Here is a 23,099-nt window from a genome sequence, read left to right as displayed (position 1 = left end):
AAAATCACGGCAACAACACATACTATCTGTTATAAGCTGCCAAACCCAAAAATCACGGCATGGCTCAAGGGTTACGGCTGCCAGATCTGAAGCCACACTCCCACGATGCTCCCTTAGATCTGATGACACATCTTAAAAGAAAACTGACCTGATTTGAATATATAATTTTTTTTTCTGAAGGTGTAGATCAACCGTAGATTGTTCACGATCGACTGCTCTGATACCATGTTGAAGGATGGATGAGAAGCACCGAACCTTGGGGAGAGAGAGAGAGAGAGAGAGAGAGAGAGAGAGAGAGATGGCTGCACAGAAAGTAAACTTCATATTCGATTAGGGCAGCTACTCTCTATGTTAAATAGAGATAAGCCAAAAGGAAGAAATTACATCTAAGTCCATTATTTAATAAAATTTCAAATCACCTCTAATTTAATAAGGCTTAAACTTAAAACCACCTATTCTCAACAATGTATATATATAAAACAGTAACTGGGTTTGATTAAGTATTTTGGATCCATACCCAGACACAAAGTAAAACTACATGTTACATTAGAAAACCCGACCCGATTATGATACATTCTTAATACCCTCCCTCAAGTTGTGCATGGTCCTGTACCATGGACAACTTGCCTTTGAGATACCAAAACCGTGCACTCGTAAGTCCTTTGGTAAGTAGGTCAGCAACTTGGTCTCCTGTTGGTACATAAACTGGGATAAGTTCTTTGTCCTCTACCTTCTGTCGAACAAAATGTTGATCGATCTCTATGTGTTTCGTTCGACCATGGTAGATAGGATTGAAAGCAATTTGAATGGCACTTTGATTATCGCAAAACAGATTCACAACCTTCACCTTTTCTCCTATCTCGGTTAATAAATGTCTTAACCATGTAACTTCAGCAGTAGCAGACGCCATGGATCGGTACTCAGCTTCTGTACTGGAACGCGCAACAACACATTGCTTCCGGCTACTCCATGCTATTAAGTTTTCATCAACATACACACAATACCCAGAAACTAACTTTCTATCATCTGGATCTTCTGCCCAATCTACATCTGCATACACTTCTAGTTGTCTATGTTTTCCTTTTGCTTTTGATTGACGATAAACAAGTTCATCTCCAAGAGTACTCTTCAAGTACCGAAGAATTCTTTTAACTGCATTCATGTGTTCTGTACGTGGATCGTGCATGAACTGAGAGACTTGATTCATTGCATACACAATATTCAGCCTCGTAAAAGTAAGATATTGAAGCATTCCAACTAAGCGACGATAATACTTCGGATCCTCATAGATCTCCCCATCCCGAGCACTGAGTTTATGATTTAACACGCTAGGAGTATTCAATGGCTTGCAGTTCTTCGTTCCTGACTTCTTCAAAAGATCCAGAGCATACTTGTGTTGGGTCAATAAGAGGTTAGTATTTTGTCGATCCACTTTAACCCCCAAGAAATATCGTAGGACACCCAGGTCCTTCATCTTGAACTTCTGACTCAATAGGATCTTTGTGGTCTCTATATGCTTACAAGAACTTCCTGTAATAATAATGTCATCTACGTATATGAGAAGTAAGGTGCTGACCTGGTGTTCTTAAAAAATGAACAATGAATGATCAAGTTGAGAACGGACGAATCCATATTGTTGTACTTCAATGGAGAAACTATCAAACCATGAACGAGATGCTTGTTTTAGCCCATAAATAGCTCATCGCAACCTGCAAACATGTGTCTCAGGATTATTTTCTGCATAACCAAGGGGCTGCTCCATGTAAACTTCCTCCTTTAGATCACCATGTAAGAATGCATTTTTAACATCAAGTTGACTTAGAGAACATCCATGCTGAACTGCTAAGGATAACACAAGTCGAATGGTTCCCATTTTTACAACTGGACTAAAGGTCTCGTCCAGTGTTGTTAAAAACGTGCCTCAAGGCGCAAAAAGCGCGCCTCGCCTCAAGGCGAGGGCCTTCGTGCCTTGAGGCGCAGGCTTGAAACGCAATACCCTTGAGGCGTGCACCTCATAGGCCTTGAGGCGCACGCCTTGAGGCGAGGCGCGCCTCGGACTGAGGCGTACCCGCCTCGATTTATTTGGTCAAATAAGGGTCAAAACCCTCATTCGACCAAAAAAATAAGGCTTAAACAAAGCCCTACCTACTCCTTTTATGTGTTTTGATTTTTTTTCTCACAACCTTCTCTCCCTCACGGCTCTCACAGGCTCACAACATTCTCTCTCGCGTGGTGGAGCCCCGAAACAGGTATGGATTTTTTTTGCTCTCTCGTTCTCCTCCTCTTTTTCTTATCTCTTCTCTCGTCTCTCGCGTGATACAAAAAAATGCACTGATGCACATATTTTGTCTCTCTTTTTGCCGTAGTTCATGCACAAAAATGCATTCAACTATTCTAATTTATTCCTTTTGTTTTCAGTTAATGTGTTCTGCGTTTTCAATACACCTCTGAATGTGCTCTGCGTTTTCAAGATGCTTCCGAGTATGTTTTGCGTTTTCAATACACATCCAAAGGTGTTCTGCGTTTTCAATACACCTCTGAATGTGCTCGACATTCTCAATATGCATCTGAAAATAAAAGAAAAACAAAAGATTAGAAACCTGCGCACTTTGCTATGAGGCGTGATTTTATTTATTTTTGTCCGGATGATTCTGTGCCAAATACATTCTGTCATGTTTCTGCTAGGGGTCCTGCGTTTTCTTTTATGTACAGAAACTTGGTGTTACATTAAAAAATGTCTGTGTTTTATGTTTCATTAGATGATTAATTTTTTTGTATGTTAATGGATACGATCACTGCAACTGCGTGTTTTTGCTTTTGCTGAAAATCTGCAAATACACCTGATATGCATTTCCAGCATTGGGGAAATTTTGATACGCGTGTTTGACAGTGAAAAAGATATACTATGTTGAAATCGTGGTATCTACGTGTTTTTGTTTTTAATGAAAATCTGCAAATACACCTGATATGCATTTCCAGCATTGGGGAAAATTTTGATACGCGTGTTTGACAGTGAAAAAGATATAATATGTTGAAATCGTGGTATCTACGTGTTTTTGTTGTTAATGAAAATCTGCAAATACACCTGATATGCATTACCAGCCTAGGGAAAATTTTTGATATGCGGATTTGACATTGAGGAAAAAATATATAATAAGTTGAAATCCCTACATCTGCGTGTTTTGCTTCTGATGATAATCTTCAAGTCTATCTGATATGCCTTTCCATCATTAAATTTTTTTTTATAGACTTAATAATCTGATACGTGTGTTTGATAAAAAGAATAATTACGTAGAAATCCCTACTTTGCATGTTTTTGGTTTTGATGAATTTTTGTATTAAGGATATTGACAGAAATTTATTTATGTTAAGTTCCATAACAGGATATAGATGTATTAAGCCTAATGACAGTTTTGAGTTTCTGTATTAAGCACATTGACAGAAAGTGATCTATGTGTTAAGTTCCAGAGCAGTTTTGATTCTTTTTAGAAAAGAATAATTCGTTTGTTTTTTGTCCACAAGGATGCTTACGGATATTCTATGTTGCAGTTCATATTTTTTCCGTATTTATTTGAGATTTTTTATTTTTTGTTGGTTGTTGCTTCATCAATAAAGCATTTCTTATTTATTTATAATTTTAGATAATTTTTATAGTCTTTTTTAAGTTTTAATAAAAATGTTTTTTGAGGCTTACGCTTTGCGCCTCGAGGCTTACGCCTCGCCTCAGATTTTGGTGGAGCGCCTCGCTACGCCTCAACGCTTTTCACAACACTGGTCTCGTCATAGTCTTCTCCATATGCTTGTGTGAAGCCTTTAGCGACTAGTCTTGCCTTATATCTTTCAATAGATCCGTCAGGTTTGTACTTTATTTTATATACCCACTTAGACCCTACAACATTCTTATCCGGAGGTCTAGGAACTATTTCCCAGGTCCTACATTCATGCAAGGCTCCCATTTCTTCATTCATAGCATCTGCCCATTTTGATGACAAGGAGGCTTGGGAGAAATCGATGGGTTCTTCCTGTTTTTTAATTTGTGCAACAAATAACTGCATTTCTGTGAAAAAGTTCTCATAGCTTACCCATCTTTCAATAGGGTGTCTGATCCTTTTTGAACGTCTGACCTGCTCAGTTATGTGGGGTGTATCTTTTTTCCTGGCATATACTGCCCCTTTAAATCTTCTGTCATCTGAACAAGCTGTACCAGATGTTAGGGTTTCTTCTGCGATGGGAGATAATAGATTCCTGAGCAACTGTCAACACGTTCCCATTAGGTTCTGCATTGGTTTCCATGGGCTCACACTCATCTATCACTGTATGACATGGAGTAGAGTTATCCATCTCTAGCTGATCAAATAATTCATTTGCTAGCCACGGCTGATAGCTTTCTTCTTCCTTGGTAACCCTTGCTTCTTTGTTCAAGTCCTGAACATTGCTCTCATCAAAGACAATGTTTCGTGAGATTTTAATGCGTCGACAATGTTTCGTGAGATTTTAATGCATCGAGTGTCTGGATCATAGCATCAATATCCTTTATATTCATCAACATACCCAACAAACCTGCATCTACAAGCTTTATCCTGAAATTTGTTACGTTGGGAACTGTCAATGTGAACATAGCATACACATCCAAATACTCGTAGTTGATTGTATTGAGGCTGTGTACCAATCAACACGAAATAATGAGTCAAATTATTCAACAATCTCATCGGTAAGCGATTTATTACATAAACTACAGAGTGAAAAGCTTCTGTCCAAAGACTTAAAGGAATATGGGTGTCATGCAACATACTTAGGGCACTTTCAACAATATGACAATGTTTTCTTTCCGCAACCCCATTTTGTTGTGGTGTGTGTGGGCAAAATATTCTATGCCTTATCCCATTATTTTGAAGAAATTCAGTAAATTCCTTTGATAGATACTCTCTCCCTCCGTCACACTGAAAATGTTGAATACTTGCCGAGAATTGATTGACAACAAGTGCATGAAATAAACGAAAGAATTTGAATACCTCAGATTTGTATTTCATAAAATAAATCCAAGTATATCTGGAATAACTATCAATGAATGTGATACAGTAACGACTACTAGATAAAGAGGGTTGTGGAGCAGGTCCCCAAACATCAGAATGAACAAGTTCAAAAGAAAAATAAGCTCTTTCATTTATTGAATTAAAGGGAAGTACACGACTCTTACACAACTGACAACTAGAACAAAGGAAACCATCAACCTTATTATATGGACTTGACTTTGAAATAAGACCGCTCGACACATGTTTTTCAAGAAAAGAGTTATTACAATGACCCAAACAGCGATGCCAAATATTTGACTTATTATACGAGGACAAACTCAAACAATCCTTAGATGAATCCAATTTGAATGACTGATCAATGGACGATTTTGATCCAGCTTTACGAACAGGTGAAGAAGTTTCTTTGAGGATATACATGTTTCCCTTTCGCTCTCCCTTAACGAGCATTTTCTTCGTGAGTGGATCCTTGACATAGACAAAAGGAGTAAATTCGACGCAAGAGTGAATGTCATCAACTAGTTTAGAAACGGAAATGATATTTTTGACAATATTAGGAGAATGAAAAACATTGGGCAATTTTAGGGAACCATCGAAAAGAGGAATATTCACATTTTCAGTGTAAGTTATTGGATGAAGAGCTCCATCTTCAGTTTTAATACTTGCATTTCCATGATAAGGGATAGGTTTCAAAATCTTACCAGTATCGCCTGTCACGTGGGTTGCAGCTCTAGAATCAATGTATCAAGTTCCCTGATCACCCTGTTTGAAATTCAATCCTGACAAAGCTGATATTAAAAGGCTCTTGACATTGTCTTCATCCCTTTGATTTCCTCCAACTTTTTCCTTGCTTGACGACCCTATGACATTCATTTTCCCTTTTTTTTGCTGGTTGTGCCAACAATTTGCCTTGATATGTTCCTTTTTGTTGCACAAATAGCATGTTGGAACATTTTTGAAATTGTGATTTCCCCAAAAACCACCTGACGGTGTGCTAGGCGTGGGCAACAATCCACGCCCTCTTGATTATTTCTTATCTGTCCATGTCCTCCTTGAAAGTGGCCACGTCCTCTCCTTGAATATGTCCCTGGAAACAATACTTCTTGGCTTCCTGAATTGTTGCCTACATCTTCTCCTTTAATGGAAATTTCATATTGTAGCAATTTTGCCCGAAGATCCTCAAAGTTAGGAAGTGAAGGAAGGCACAAGAGAGATGTTACCAACATATGATAATCTGATCCAAGCCCGTTTAGCGCTTGTTGAACTTTATCTTTATCGGAAATCACACAACCCACCATAGCCAATTGATCTGTGATGATCTTCACCTTGTTCATATACTCTGTTACAGTCATGTTCTCTTTCTTTAAGAGTTGAAACTCCTTCAAATGCATAATTCTTGCTTCTGAAATTTGTGAATAAGTCTTCGCAAGTTGTTCCCACAACTCCATCACTGAGCACTCATCTGGAATACCTACAAGAACCTCTTGTGAAAGAGTAGAGGTAATGTAGGCTACAACAGCTTGATCTCGTTTTCTCCAAGTAGTAAATTCAAGGTTTTGAATCAACCTGTTAGAAGCCTCTCCTTTATCATCCATAACTTCATGCACAATAAATTCTGGTGGTGCAGAAATCATTCAATCTAGGTGTCCATAAAGATCGAGACTCTTAATAAAAGGCAGTATCTGCCTCTTACAGGTCAAATAGTTGGTATTATTCAGTTTGTCGGAGATAAGTTGACCTAGAAAACTAGATGGCAGGGTAGGAGAATCCATGAAAACAGATCTGAGACAAGAAAAATATATAACAAACCGAACATATCTGACTGCTGCCGAACACTCAAAGAATAACGTTAGATTTGAAATAAATTCAGATCAGACTGAGTCAAGGATAAAAGAGGAGTCTGGAAGAAAGAACTGGTTAACGTTAGATCTGAAATAAATTCAGATCAGACCGTGACAGGTGTAGAAAAGAGAAAACTGGAAGGAGGAACGTCAGATCTGATCTTGGTTTCAGATCTGAACAAAACAGATGCAACAATAAAAAAAAGCAATATTGGAATTTAAATCAGCCGATGGCAGTTTTCAGATTTGATATCAGATCTGATATCAGAATACACGTCTGGACAGATTCAGACCTCAGATATCCTTTGGGTCTGATAGTCTGATCCAAATCAGACGTGATACAAAAAAAAAGAAAAAAAGGCAGCAGTCACGCAAGGTCTGATCTAGCGATCAGATTTGGGATCAGATCTGTACCGATTAGATGATTCAGAAATTTATGTAGAGTTTGAAGAAAGGAGACTTTCAAATGATTTAAAAAAAAGAAGACCAATGAAGAAATAGAAGGGTGAAAAGAGGAAGGAGACAGAAAGAAGGTCCTGGAAGAAGCGACCCACCTGAGAAGTCGATCTCACTGGACACACCCTTTTTTTTTGGAATCGATTCACTGTGAAGAAGCCTGCTCTGATACCATGTAAGAATGGCCCACCTGATTCATCTACGCAGAAAGTAAGGGTGATGAATGAGAGAGAGAGCTGCGGCAGCAAAGGGGAACTTCTTCTCATAGGAAGTCGTGCCCTATTTCATGTATATATATATATATATATATATAACAGAAACTTGGGTTGGATTAAGTATTTTGGATTCATACCCAGACACAAAGTAAAACTATATGTTACATTAGAAAACCCGACCCACATTAGAAAACCCGACCCGGTTATGATACATTCTTAATAATAATGTGGCTGTTTTTGTGCATTTGTGTAGGTGGAGGTCATGTTTAAATGTGATGTTAGATATGCATGCTTCTTCAGTTGCATGTTGTGTTTGTGCATAAAAGTATTCCTGGTTGTTTTAAGGATTTATGCATATCCACATTGTTGGTTTAATGGGTTAGGTGGTGGTGATGGATATGGTTGTCTGCAGGGTCATGGTGGTGAATGCTGATCAGACTCATAGGGCTCACAGGACCAGGCAATCAGGTCCATCCGCCAAGAAGAAGGAGAAAACAGACAAAATTAAGCGTGGCATTTCCAATGAGAAGCAAAACCCGAAGGTTTGTGCATTCTGTTGCATTTCTTATTGTGTGTGTTACTTTTTTGTTTTCTGATAGGAGTTGGTGTGGCTGATCATTAATGCTTGGCTTATGCCACGTGTTAATGAAAACTGCTGCAGGCATGCTTGTTGAATTTGAGTTTTATTGAGAATCTTTTTTGGTTTTAGTTTGGTGATGATAAGAAAGCTGATTGTTTTGATTACAATTTTCAAATTAGTGTGTAAATGAGAGAATGGTAGTTTTTCTTGCATTTCATTTTTTGTTATAAGTACGGAGTGTTGGTGATTACAACTCCAATGTGTGCAAGAATTTGTTTATTTTTGTATGACCATGGGAAGAAATAGATATTAGTTGGCCACTGGTTGATGTCCAACACTGCACATTGTATTCATGATGTTTGGGTTTGTATCACTGTTAGTTTCATCTGAGATAATTTTCTTTTTGTTTGGATTGTATAACATTTTTGGGTCTTCGTGGAGGGTGGATATCCTGCAAACCGAGCATTCTTTTGTTACAATTTCAAGATGAAAATGCTAACAAAAGATTTTGGGTTGTTTTCTTAATAAAAAGAATGCATCTAATTATACTGTTTGAAGCACATATTAGCAAAATAAGAGGGTTGGGTCTTGTAACATGCTGAAACGTATGTTAGCAAGATTGTGTTGGTCAATCTTAATAAATTGTTGCTAAGTGCTTCTTAAAAGAAATTCTATTCCGATTTTCAACTTTGTAACCATGATCTATTCATTTTTTGTCCTTGGAACAATGCTTCTGCAAACAAAACCAAGGTTGTATGTATCGTATCTTATACTAAAAATTTGCCAATTTTGATAAAAGAACTTAAAAATTCTATAAAAAATCAGAAAAATTAGCAAAAAATCTAAAAATCATGACACAAAACAATGACGAAATGCAACCATAAAATCACATGTGAAGCATTTATGTCACTATGAGCTAAATAGCACATCATCAATCATCAAATCTGACAAGAACAATGCAAAATAGTAATATCTTCAATTAAGAACATGCCACAAGATTCATCAAAAAACAAAGAAATCAAATTTATGAATACTTAACAGTTACAAATTCCAATACATAATCAAGTTTTTAAGAAGTATACATTAATAATCATTTTCATCATTATCTTTTTCTTCTCCTCCTTCGATATTCAAATTATCTCCAATATACGTGGGGTCTTCATCATCTACGTCCTAAGCTCCCTCTACGTTTATCCATTGAATGTTCTCTTCATTTTAGAGGTTTGCTTATTCTTGAACCCATTCATCCATTACATCGAAGTTCTCTAAACTGATGTGATCAAATTGTTCTTTGTGCTTCCTTGATAACAACTTTTGTATTTGCCTAAAAAGATAACAGGAAAATTTAAATTTAGTTGAGTTTTGTATGCATAAAAAAACATTAAATAACACATGAATGACATACACTTTATAATTTTAAAATTACTTTTGCCTCAATCGTATGTTGTACGAACGTACACGAGGTCATTAAACCTTTTGTGATCTAATCTGTTTCTTTGCTTTGTATGAATCTACTCAAAGACGCTCAAATTTCTTTCGCATTCACTTGCACTGCATGTTTGACTTAGGATGCGAATAACAAAAGCTCTTAGGTTTAGAACATCACTTCCAAACCTAGTCCACCACATGTCTGAAAAAATAAAAAAATGAGAAATCAATAAGACAATAACTGATACAAGTCATACAATCATACAAAACATCATAACTAAATAACAATATAAAATTGAAATAGACAAGTAAATTACCTGGGCACATCATGGTACGGTTTCGCATTGCTGCAGGTCTCCCCATATCATGCAATGCATTGTCGTAAATTTTTATTTTCTTATGAATCTGATCTTAAGTGCCATACTTAGGGTTCAACCTTTCAATGCAATCCAAGATACCCTTGTTGACTTTCATGTTCATCTTAAATATAGGAGAGTATTTAAATGTATGATTTAAATAATACGCTTCAACATGAAAAGGTTGATGAAGTTGCTCAATCCACCTATAGTCAATTATGTTCCATACAGGTAAATGCAATTTTTTCTTTCTATTTAAATTATCTCTAATGACTTCTTTTGCCTTATCCATGGCCTCATAGAGATAATCCATAGTTGGTCTGTCTTCTCTGTCAACCAAATAAAGTACCTTCACCAAAGGTATAGTGATTCTCAACAACTTCACGCATGAATCTCAAACTTCACTTCTGAATACAATATCTACAATTTCTTTTCATTTTTGGGAATTGAAAAATGCATTCCACTCATTTGAAGAAAACATCTTTTTAAGTGCACTTATTCTTTACAAGACTCTACATTGTCGAAAAATTCGTAGCAAATCTACTAATTGCGCTACGAATCAACTCAGCACCATTCGTATACTTCCTCATTAAGTTCAAAACCCATTCATAATTATAAATAAATTTTGTAATTTCTTGGCAGCATTCAACTGTATGTCGTATCTCATCTATGCTACTAATGTCCTCAAGCATGAGGTCTATGCAATAGGCAGCACACATGGTCCAAAATAGTGACCGATAATTTTATGTCAGCTCTTTACTTGTTGCTCTATAATTTGCTTCATTATCAATAATGAATTGTATAATGAACTTGCCGCATTGAAAAAGGATGCGTGCATCATAAGACTATCTCTCAATCATGACATTCGCATGCTCGACTAAATGCTGAGAAGTCATAGTTGTACGAATGTCGGGTTGCACTCTAGGTACAGTCTTAGGAGGAAAAAAACTTCTAATAGAGCCTTTAGCTCTACCTCTTCTCGAAGAACTCCCTCGTATTCCTTTTTTTCCTCTTTTTTTTGTCGACGATACTACTATTAGCACCAACCACACATTTTCTCTTCACTGCAAAACTTCTTACTTCTGATGCAAGGTTAAGGGTTGTAGGATCAGAAGTAGGGAACTCATCTTCGTCCTCATAGGGCTACACATACCCCATTTTTGCCTTACTCATCTATTTTTCTTGTCTTTTTTCTCTCCAACCAATTAGTAATTGTTGGCATTTGTCATTTCACGGCAGCAAAGTCCTTGACGTGTAGGCCTCAACATTTAGTTGTGTCCTAACTAAATGATGCTTCAATTGAGAGACATCAACTGAAATAATAGTATAACAGTAGTTGCACTCGATTTTCAACCGATTTTCACTCATTATTCGAGTGCCCCATTACTATGCCAGATCATTTGATGCCATCTTCTCCCAAAAAAACTTAAGAAGAAATAATGAATAGGTTTTTTTTTGCCTTAATCCACTTTCTTGAGTGAAAAAATGGTGGAAATACACTCTTGATGAAATCACAAATCTCTCTCCCTTGCGTACAGATCGCCCCTCAAATCGCTCTCATGAGTACTAGTGTGCATGAATACCTCTCTAATGGCATCTACACAAACGAGGGAGTCGACCCTCAAGAGGCCTTTAAAACCCAAAAATGAAAAAAATATTTTTTGGTCCTTTTTAAGTGTGCCACACCTATATCGTATGATACACCCCGTATCGTATGATACGTTACAATACGGGTTTGTATCAGGCAATGCATACAATGTATCGTTTTGTTTTTATATATAGCATTGTTGTGAAAAGCGTCGAGGCGTAACGAGGTGCTATACCAAAAACTGAGGCGAGGCGTAACGAGGCGCTATACCAAAAACTGAGGCGAGGCGTAAAGCGTAAGCCTCAAATTTTTTTTTTGAAAACTTTAAAAAAATTATAAAAATATCTAAAAATACAAATAAATAAAAGATGCTTTATTGATGAAGTAACAACCAAATAAGCTATAGAAAATCTCAAATAAGTACTAAAAAATATGAGATTAACATATAAAAGTAACTAAGAAACTGATTACATAACTGAAAAGCTAATTATATAATTGAAAGATATAATGTCCAATAAAGCAACAACAAAAAAAATCTTCTTCTTCTTCTCGCCTCACGCCTCAGGCTGGCGCCTTGAGGCGCAGAGGGTCTCGCCTCAAGGTGAGGCACACCTTTTGCTCGTCAAGGCACGTTTTTAATAACACTACATATCATACCGTATTGTACGATGCAGATAACCTTGTTCTATACAGTTAGTTCCACAAAAAATTGCAAAATGTTTTCTACTATCATATGTACAAAAGACTGAAGCATATATATATGTATATATATTGATGAAAATATGCTAAATGGGTTTTTTCGTGTTTTCCGGTGTTTTTTTTTTTGCATTCTGACCCCACAGATATGTCTGGCATGGTCAGTTTACTAGGAATCTGCCCTTGGATTACGTTTTTTTGATGAAAAGAATGATATCTGGAGGCTTGAAAATATAAGAAGATTTTGGGCTGTTGATTTTTCAAACCTCATAAAACTTGCCCACGTGATGGAACTGAATGTTCCAAGAGCTAATCCCAATAAAATCAAGCATGTAGATCATACCTCTACCACAACTACAGTCAAAACTTAAAAATAGAAAAAGCCTGAAAAACTCAAGAAACCGAGCGTATCACTAAATCTAACCATTTTAAAGCTATGCAAGTAAGCATGAGATTGTAACTTATATGACAAATATCAGCGATATTTTCAGAATATAGTGGAAAAAACATTTTGGCAGACATGTTGGATGTTACTAATATATCACGCTTTTACTGCTTGAACAAATATATTTATAGAGGCCAATAAAAAAAATATATTTATAAAGCATGATGTTTACATTTTCTAAAGGCTATTCATTGGAAAACTTTTGGCTTAATTTTGAAAATGTAGTTTTAGGTTTATTTGTTGGGTTTATTTAATATATCTAATCTGACAATAAATTCAAAAACTTCAAAATCTCCCAAGAACGACAAGGTTGACAATTTGTTGTTTAAAAATATCATCATTAAAATTTAACTTGGATAGGCATACAATGCTAACAAGTATAAGCTACATAATTAAAAAACTAGAAATCCCATACAATCAATCATTGAATATTGGATGCATTCTTATGCACAATATTTTAATTGACTGGAAAACCGGATGAGAATATAAAATAAAATTTTGAGGTGAGTCATGGATTGAGTTAGCAGTTAAAGAAAAATACCAGGTTAGGTTGAAGTTTTCGTTTACTGCTACAGACACTGCTTGTCCATGGCAAGATAGAGAGAGAATGGATAGAGTGGAAGACATATTTATTATATTGTCTATCATATCTTGTAGAAATGGTGCTTCACTATAGATTCTTACGAGGCTTTTTTCTTTGAATTGGTTTATGGAGGAAGTGCTTGATACTGGAAATGTTACTAAGATTTAAGATTTCTGTTTGTCCTTTTGTTTCAAAAGGCATTTGCTTTTAGGTCATCAGTGAAAGCTAGGCGTTTGCAGTCTCGTGCATCTGAAAAGGAACAGCGCAGGCTCCATGTTCCCATAATCGACCGTTCAACTGGTGAACCAGCTCCATTTGTTGTTTTAGTGCATGGTCCTCCAAAGGTATATTTTAACTTTGAGTAGGCATGAATTTGTACCTGCAGATAATTAGTTGTTCTTTTGCCTCCATGTATCTTTAAACAAATTGGACTTCTAAACTCATTGCACATGCTTGATTGCAGGTGGGGAAGTCATTGCTGATAAAATCACTTGTAAAGCATTACACAAAGCATAACTTATCTGATGTTCGTGGTCCAATCACTATTGTCTCAGGTGCTTTAGCTTCCCATTTTTTAAATCTTTTTCTTTTTGAGGACTCACATTCTTTTATTGTTGTTGATCATCTCTAATAGCATTTTTATGAAGTTGGGAACTGGTTCTTGCTAATATCTATTGATCCTCAGATGTTGTGATGTTCTGCAGTTCTCTAATAGCGATTGTTAAAATACAATGTGTGTATATATATATATCAGGGGTATTTTGGTCTTTTTAATACATGTAATAAATACAGTTCAGTAGGGATTGTATAGCCTTTTAGTTTCTTTTTATTTTTCTATTTTTTATCATCATAGTCAAATATGACTGTTGGGAGGCAGTCCAACTAGTTGTTGGACACAGTCATAAATATGAATAGCGCCTCCCTTTCCTCTATGTAAGGCTTTATAAATAAATCCTTTTCCATGTACATTTTAATGCTTTTCACAAGCATATTTGTGGTGATATAAAAACATTTATTTTTATATTGTGTTCTTGTGAAGATTGTGATCTTGTGTGTCACCCTTGTGAGATTGTATTTGACCCAATAGTGGTCTTTGTGTGTTTGTGATCTCTTCTAGCCCTTAGTGGCATTCCATTGTAATTGTTTTTCACTTTATTTTATAGTATTAGTATTGAAAATCATCTTAAGTGTGCTCTCTTTGTGGTGGTGGTCATCTTCAAACATTGCTCTCCATCTTCAAGCCATCTCTTTCACCGTGTTTTTCACCATAGGTGAAAGAGAATCCTCTTCCGTTATCTCCTACGAGCTCAACGAAAGCAACTACTTGATGTGGGCTATCGCTATGAAAAACCATATCAAGAAAAAAAGGCTACGGGGTCTTGTTAGTAAAAACACTAATGAACCCAAACTAAAGCTAACAAGAGAAGGAGACCAAATCAAAGTTTTTTTCAAAGAAGAAAAGGAAAAAGCTTTGCAAGAATATTAAGAAAAAATGAACGATTGAGAGGCTAACAATGCTCAAATACTCTCATAGATTATGAATACCATAGAGTTCAAGATTGCTACCAATATCATAAAGTTTAAGAAGGTATGCAATGCATCCATTTTCTTAAGGAGCACATTCATTCAAAAAGACATGGCTCGACTATATTATCTCCAAGATAAGGTACGTACTATAAAGCAAGAAGATAAGAGTGTAAGTTTTTTATGGTTTCTTATCCCTTATTTGGGATGAATTGACTATTCTAGAACCTAATTGGGAAGGTTCAACAATTGAAATGAGGCAACGAGTAGAAGGAGAAAATCTTCTCTTTCTTATATAGCCTTATACCAAAATTTGAGCAAGTTTGGTCATCTCTACTTTATAGAACTTTCGCTCCTTCTATAAGTGAGACCCTTATTCGGATATGTCAAAAAAAAACTCGACTTAGAATGCATAAGACTAGTAATGATGTTCTTACCGTATCAAGACCCGTGTTACGACAATAAAGCCGTACACGATACTTCAAGTACAAGGTTTTGATGATGAACAAGTGAATCAACTGCATTTCAGCTAAGGCAATGAAGAAAGATGACAAGAATTGAAGAATTTGATGAAGAATCTTTGAAGACTAGTGTGCAAATATAAAATTTCATTAAATGTCTTAGATTCTTGTAAGAGCCTTACTTAGAGTGCATATCTCAATTGCATTTCACTTAAAAAGTCTTTAGAAAAACTTTTCTAAAAGAACCTTTCATGAAAATTGTTTTAGAAAACTCTTTACTTAATTTTTTATGTTTATTAGTCGACCAACAGACTCACCGGTCGACCAACTTTTTTTCGCCAAATTTTTCTAAGCTAAAACATCAATTTTCTAAATTAGTCGACTAATCGACTCTTAGTCGACCAGACAGAATGTCTATTTTCTGGAAAATTTAGCAGCAGTCGATTGAAGGTTTTCTTAGTCGACTGTACAGATTGTTTGTTTTCAGAAAATTTAGCAGCAGTCGACTGAAAGGTTTTTTCAGTCTACTGATGATATTATCAGTCGACTAACTTTTTCTTTAGTCGACTAAGTTTCAAACTTCAGATTTTCAAACAGCTCTTTTAAACATATTAGTCGACCGACGATAACTGTCAGTCTCCTAATATTTGATTTTACTCGACTAACTACTGTTCCAGTCGACTAATTTTACCGTTTTTTCTGAAACTTTTAAAAGACATGTCTTTTCATTTTTCAAACGAATTGACCGTTCAAAAGTGATTGTTTTGACACCCCTTCGTACCCTCAACGTATGAAATCTTTCAACTATAAATATAAGTGCATTCCACACTCAAAAACATCGAATTCAATTGAATTACATTGAATTACAAAGATCAAATTTTTTGCTTTTCACTCCTATTCATTCAAGTATTTATTTTCTCACTTGATATTTTTACTCAGTTTTTCACTCAAATTCCTTTGAGAGACAGTGAATTCGTGAGTTGAGTATTTCAACAACCTCAAAAGCTAATTGCATTCCGTTTGCATTCATAAGAAGGGCTCGTAGGTTGATTGTAAGTTTGCTTACTTATGTTTTTCTGTAAAAGGAAAGGACTCCTTGGTTTAAAGGAGTTATTTGCTTTCAGTAGGTTTGTTACTGAAAGTGAGACCAGATTTGGTCTGTATATTCTTGTGGTGACACAAGGTTGATAGTGGAAATCTCAAATGAATTTTGCTTGGAGACTGGATGTAGGTCTGGAAGACCGAACCAGGATAAATTCTTTTGTTCTTTGTGTGATTGCTAAAATTCCAAAGACGTTATTTAAAAGCACTATTCACCCCCCCTCTAGTGCTCGTTGCCTCGATCCTACAACACTTTCAACTCGGACCCAAAAACTATTTGAAAACCTAAAAACCTCCTCACTTTGAGAAAAAATATAATGGTGAAGGATATAATGGGGGAGGCTACAATGGGGGAGGATACAAAAGAAGTAAGATTATTTGTCATTATTGTAAAGAATCAGGGCACATAAGGTCGGATTGTCCCAAACTCAAAAAGGTGGGTGCAGTAAGTGAAGAACCTCAAGAAGAAAGAAAAGGAGACAACTTTAATGATTTGATGATTGCCCAAATTCAGGTCATTTCACAAATCCTAAGACACTCTTACATCCGGTGCCACCGTTTCTTCCTCTTCTCCTCTGGGTAAGTCCTCTTGGATTTTGCATTCAGGGGCCTCTTTTCATATGTCACATAATAAAGTCCTTACTATATGATTGCACTAATTCATATTTTTATGTGTGTTAACCGTCTATAGAACTTCTTTAAAAGTTAAAAGTATATAAAATCTTAGCAAAACTACAAGTGATTCAAATAAGTTCTTTGTTCCAAATGTTAGGGTTATTCCAATACTTGATTTAAATCTTTTTTCGGTTTCTCAAATTTTTTATTATGGGTGTAGGTTTTTCTTCTCATCTGAGGCTTGTTGGGTGCAGGATTTTCAGTCAAAGAACCTGATTGGGTAAGGCCATAGAAGAGAAAACCTTTATTATATGAACTATTTATGTCTACCCAAAGATTCTTTTTGTAATCTTGCCTAAGAAATTAATTTAGATCTTTGGCATGGACGATTAGGACATACAAGTATATTCAAACTATCTTTCTTTCTATTTTTGAAAAAAAATTGCAAGAAAAAAGAATATGTAAGTAAGGATTGTATGATTGAAAAAATGTAAATGTTGCTTTTTGGATCTAGATCTTCTTTGACAAATACATTTTTTGAATTAGTGTATTCGAATGTATGGAGTCTCGCTTCTATCATGTCAAAAAGTAGTTATTCATACTAAGTTACATTCATAGATGATTTTATTAGACATACTTGGATCTACTTCCTTAAGTTCAAATCCGAAGTTTTTTTATGTTTAAAAGATTTTTATAATCTTGTTAAAAATCAATTTAAAACAAATATTAAGACCTTCCGCTCCGACTCAGGGAGAGAGTTTCTTTCAAGTGAATTTCAATCTTACCTAAAAACCCATGATATTTTGCATACCAAATCAAAGCTAGGTTGGTTGCAAAAGGGTATTCTCAAGAATATGGTATAGACTATGAGGAAACCTGAGCCTCAGTAGCTCGTATAACCAAAGTTAGGACTTTAATTACAGTAGTATCTATTAGAAATTAACCTATATATCAGTTAGATGGTAAAAATGCTTTCTTAAAGAAAAATTTAAATGAAGAAGTTTACATGGATCCTTCTCCTGGTTTGAATATTGAAAATGATATGGTTCTTCGCCTTCGGAAGGCTTTATATGGGCTTAAACGAGCCCCTAAAGCAGATATTGGATTTAAATCATGTTATACTGACACTACTCTTTTTATAAGATCTACAGGTACTTCACATATCATCTTGCTTCTATATGTTGATGATATGATCATCATTGGGAATGATCAGAAGGAAGTTGAGGAAATTAAAATTATGCTTAAGAAATCTTTTGATATGATTGACCTTAGTTTTTTGATATATTTTTTAGGTATTGAAGTAGCCTATTCGCCAAGAGGATACATTTTGTCTCAAATAAAGTTTGCAGGCGATATCATCGCACGTTTAAGAATCACAAACACAAAATATTCTAACACTCCTGAAGTGATTAATGCAAAAATGAGTGCTGAAAATAGAGTTTTATTAGATGATCTAACTTCTTATAGGCAGCTTATTGGATCACTAGTATAATTGTCTATTATTATACTAGATATTGCACATGCAGTACATACTGTAAGTCGGTTTCAATATGCGCTTACTTCAGTTCACATGAGTCTTGCGTTGAGAATAGTCTAATATATCAAGAAGACTATATTTAAATGACTATTCTTATCTTCTTCTTCATCTTTAAATCTTATTGCATATACTGATTCTGACTGGGGATGAGATCTCAATAACAGACTCTCAACTACGGGTTTTTGTGTATTTTTTTAGGTGATTCTCTTATTTCTTGGAGATGTAAAAAGCAACAAAAAATATTTTTATCTTCCATGAAAGTTGAATATAGGGCGATGACTACAACAACAACCGAGGTCGTGTTGATGAGATTCTTACTTTGAGATATGGACGTTATATATTCAAACCTTCAAAGTTATGTTGTGATAACAAAAATGACATATGTAGCCAGCAATCACACATTTCATGAACGAATGAAGTACATCGAGATTGATTGTCATTACGTTCGGGAAGAACACTTGAAGGAGACAATTACTTTACCATATGTTCAGTTCGAATTTCAAATTGCAAACTTCTTCACCAAAGTTGTTCCTTTACCATAATTTCTTTTTCTTCTTAACAAACTTTCGATGACCTCACCATAAGTTTGAGGGGAGTGTTAAAATACAATGTGTGTGTGTGTGTATATATATATCAGGGGTATTTTGGTCTTTTTATTATATGTAATAAATATAGTCCATTAGGGATTGTATAGTCTTTTTAGTTTCCTTTTATTTTTCTCTTTTTTTATCATCATAGCCAAATATGATTGTTGGGAGGCAGTCCTCGTTGGACTGTCATAAATATGAATAGAGCCTCCCTTTCCTCTATGTAAGGCTCTATAAATAGAGCCTCTTCCATGTACATTTTTATGCTTTTAACAAGCATATTTATGGTGATATAAAAACATTTATTTTTGTATTGTGTTCTTGTGAAGATTGTGATCTTGTGTCTCCCTTGTGAGATTGTAGTTGACCCAATAATGGTCTTTGTGTTTGTGGCCTGTTGTTGCCCTTAGTGGCATTCCATTGTGATTGTTTTTCACTTCATTTCAGCCGTTACACTTATTAACTTTTTCACCTCTTAGGGAAACAAAGGCGGTTGCAGTTTGTGGAGTGCCCAACTGACATTAATGGCATGATTGATGCTGCAAAGTTTGCTGATGTTGCTTTGCTTTTGATTGATGGAAGTTATGGATTTGAAATGGTGAGACCAATTAGCTGTATGTAAATGATCTTAGGTGATTTATATATATTTAATTAGCCGTAAGAAAATGAGCTTATATGATTGATATATATTTTAGATTCCTTATAGTTACATGCTGGGGGCATTCTTCCTGTTCATTTTTATGTATTATAGGATCATATGATTTCATATGCCAAAGAAATGTGAAAGGAACAGCACAGGCTGCTATACTTGATATCCTAGCAGTTGTATACTCCATGTACTCTTCCATCTTTTCTGCACACCAGAGGCTCTATCAAGCATCTTGGAGATATCCTTGATGAAATTTTATTTTTAAAGCTTTTGATTAATGGAGTAGATGATCGAAACCATCAGATGATAGACGTTTGATCACCAATAAACTTTGATAGCCCAATGGAGGCTTTAAGTTTTTTTTTTTTCAATTAAAAAACAGAATCTTATTATCAAGATAAGATATATTAAGTGTTGATTTGGATGATAAATGTCGAGTTCTTTTGCATCATTTATAAAGGAAAAGAGATTGACCTTGTAAATGGTGTTAATGATTTTGCTGTAGCTTCCAGTGAGGATTTTTACTTTGTTTTTTCATGAAAACCTGTTTATCTAGTTGCAAATGATTCAGAAGCTTTTACCTCATACTAGATTGTTCTAGCATATGGTTTTGTTTGTTTAGATTTTTTTCCCATTATGCCATGTCATCCAGTTCAATTAATTCTGGGTTTGTTGCTTGTGTTCCTTCCATATTCATATCCAATCTTGCTTGCTTCCAACAAGTTCTTTCACTTCTATTTTGAAATAGTATTTAGTTATTGTTTGGGAAGAAGTCAAAATTATTGATCTTAGTGTTCTGACAACTATCTTTTGCAGGAAACTTTTGAGTTTCTTAACATATTGCAAGTTCATGGTTTTCCAAGAGTTATGGGAGTGCTTACTCACCTTGATAAATTCAAAGACGTAAAAAAACTAAGGAGAACTAAGCAACGGTTAAAACATCGTTTTTGGACTGAAATATATGATGGAGCAAAGCTATTCTATTTATCTGGGCTCATTCACGGAAAGTACGTTACTTTTACTTTCTTGCATTTTTCTTTGGGTTATATATATGTTTTGGGTTAGAGTTTATGCGTCTGACTGGAATATTAAAATTTCCCTTTTCTGTATATTTATGATTGGAATGTCCTACAACCTGACTTTTTGCATAAGATAATAGTTCTATTCTTCAATGGTGCCATCAGGTACTCGAAACGTGAAATTCACAACCTTGCAAGATTCATTTCTGTGATGAAGTTTCCTCCGTTGTCTTGGAGAGCTTCACATCCTTACATATTAGTGGATCGTTTTGAAGATGTGACTCCCCCAGAAAAAGTGCAATCAAATAAAAAATGTGATAGGAACGTCACATTATATGGATACTTGCGTGGTTGCAACATGAAGAAAGGTACAAAGGTAAAATATCTTGACATTTTCTTCATACATGCCTAAGTTTAAGTGAGGTGGAGTTCGTTTGTTCATATCTCCTTGTATCACTTCTAAATACCTGTGGGAAAAAGATAAGGATTGAAAAGTAGGTAAAATATAGGGAGGTAAAAGTGAACATTTCACTCATGTTATGTATGATACTTCCGTATATGGCATTTTGCATGTTGGTTCTTCTTGAGAATGACATTCCTTTCAATTGTAGGCTAGTTAGACTTTCTTCATGTCGTGTCTCCACACTGTGCATGTTAGCAAAATTTCCAAGTTCATGCATGTTTTGCCCATAGGGCATTCTTTATCTGGGATCTTGCTGAGGACGATGTTCCTCTAGATGGTAGTGTAGTTGCATTTTTAGGTGCATTTGGGTTTTGTTTCCTGATTTCTTTTTTAGTTGAGTGACTTTATCTTTGATGTATATTGGTTCTCTAAGATACTTATTATAATTGTTCTTTGCATCATTATTTGTGATATGATGACCTGATTGGTAGTTTAATACAGGTCCACGTTGCTGGTGTAGATGATTTCCATTTGGCCAGTGTGACATGCTTGACTGATCCCTGTCCTTTACCTTCTGCTGCCAAAAAGAAGGGATTGCGGGACAAGGAAAAACTCTTTTATGCACCTATGTCTGATCTTGGAGATCTTCTTTGTGATAAGGATGCTGTTTACATAAACATCAATGATCACATGGTTCAGTTTTCTGAAGTGGATGAACAGAATATCTCAGCAGCGAAAAAAGGTAGCAGAAAATTTCTTTGAAAAAGCATTAGATGAGCCCTTTGTATTACTGTTGTACTTGATAAATATTGAAAGTCACACCCCTTCCCCCCTCCTCTCTCTCTCTCTCTTGTGTGTGTGTATGCGTGCAAGGATCTGATGTCCTGTAAGTTGTCATTCACTTCTCCTAGTTTTTCTATGATTCTTAAGTTGTGACCTAGGTAAATACATGCATAACTTTTCTACCATATTTTTTAGTGTCTATAGTGACCTGGCATTTGTTTACTTGGCTTTTTTAATGTAGCTTTCCTATTGTTTTTTTCTTGCCCTCCATGTCCAGCAAGGGATAGCGATGTTGGTGAGTTGATGGTGAGGACACTTCAAAATACAAAATACTCGGTTAATGAGAAGTTGGAGCAGAGCTTCATTAATCTTTTCAGCAGAAGGCCTTCAGCGTCTAAACCAAATTTTGGTTCAAATGCTGATGCTGAAAAGGCATCAAAAGGAAGCACAAATTTGTCAAGTGATTCAAAAACTTTTGCTGACCATGAAGGGGAAAATAAGGTGAATGCCTTAGAAACCTTTGATCAGGGAAAGGCTATACAAATGGAAAGTCATACTGAAGGAACCCTTGATGATTCTGATGAGAGTGAAGGTGCATCTGAAGGAGAAGAAAACAGGATCCATGTGCCGCCATTGTCTGATATCCGAGAGGAAGCTGTGTTCCAAGATGGAAGATTAAGAAGAAGAGTCATATTTGCCAATGATGCTAAGGTAATGAGTGTTGTAAAGTTACTATTGTGATTCCAATCTCATCATCTTAATGTCTCAGGGAATCCTGTTTTATGTTAAACTCCCAAACATAGGGAAATTGTGAACAAATTGTCGTTATATAATCAAGATCATAAACTGGGATGTGAAGATATAAGAGAAGCTCAACAAATAAATAAAATAAAAAGGGAAAGTACATGAAGATAATGGAAAATCATTGAAAGGTTTAAGTGTAGCAGAAAATCAAACATGAGATATTGGGGTCTGAAAATCAAGCATACCTCCAGAGGCTATATTTTTTATATTTTACCACAAAGTTAGGGGTGCATGAATATCTTTTGATATTATTTCACGTAGTGCTTGTATTGAACATCTTATGGTAGAGGTGGATACAGGTGTTAGTGTCGGACACAAGTATGGTGTCGTGCAGGAGGTTTGAAAACTAGAGTATACAAAACACATGCACATAAGCACATACACCTTGCATGAACATC

General features: G+C 35.5%; 1 protein-coding gene across 1 annotated transcript in view; it reads left to right on the top strand.

The window, feature by feature from the left end:
• LOC149845701 (uncharacterized) overlaps positions 1 to 23,099 on the top strand; it is a 42,707-nt gene that overhangs the window by 8,440 nt on the left and 11,168 nt on the right. Inside the window, exons 2-9 of the mRNA XM_089989055.1 lie at positions 7,955 to 8,084; positions 13,416 to 13,562; positions 13,682 to 13,772; positions 19,523 to 19,641; positions 20,509 to 20,699; positions 20,877 to 21,087; positions 21,616 to 21,856; positions 22,175 to 22,608. Coding sequence (XP_089845181.1) covers positions 7,959 to 8,084; positions 13,416 to 13,562; positions 13,682 to 13,772; positions 19,523 to 19,641; positions 20,509 to 20,699; positions 20,877 to 21,087; positions 21,616 to 21,856; positions 22,175 to 22,608 — 1,560 coding nt within the window. The 5' untranslated portion in view covers positions 7,955 to 7,958. The remainder of the gene's footprint in view (positions 1 to 7,954; positions 8,085 to 13,415; positions 13,563 to 13,681; positions 13,773 to 19,522; positions 19,642 to 20,508; positions 20,700 to 20,876; positions 21,088 to 21,615; positions 21,857 to 22,174; positions 22,609 to 23,099) is intronic.

Source organism: Nuphar pumila, chromosome 2 (genome assembly GCF_984573655.1).
Source record: "Nuphar pumila chromosome 2, dmNupPumi1.hap1.1, whole genome shotgun sequence".
NCBI lineage: Eukaryota > Viridiplantae > Streptophyta > Magnoliopsida > Nymphaeales > Nymphaeaceae > Nuphar > Nuphar pumila.
Note: the sequence above shows the minus strand (reverse complement) of the source record. Positions and strands in the feature narration are given on the sequence as shown.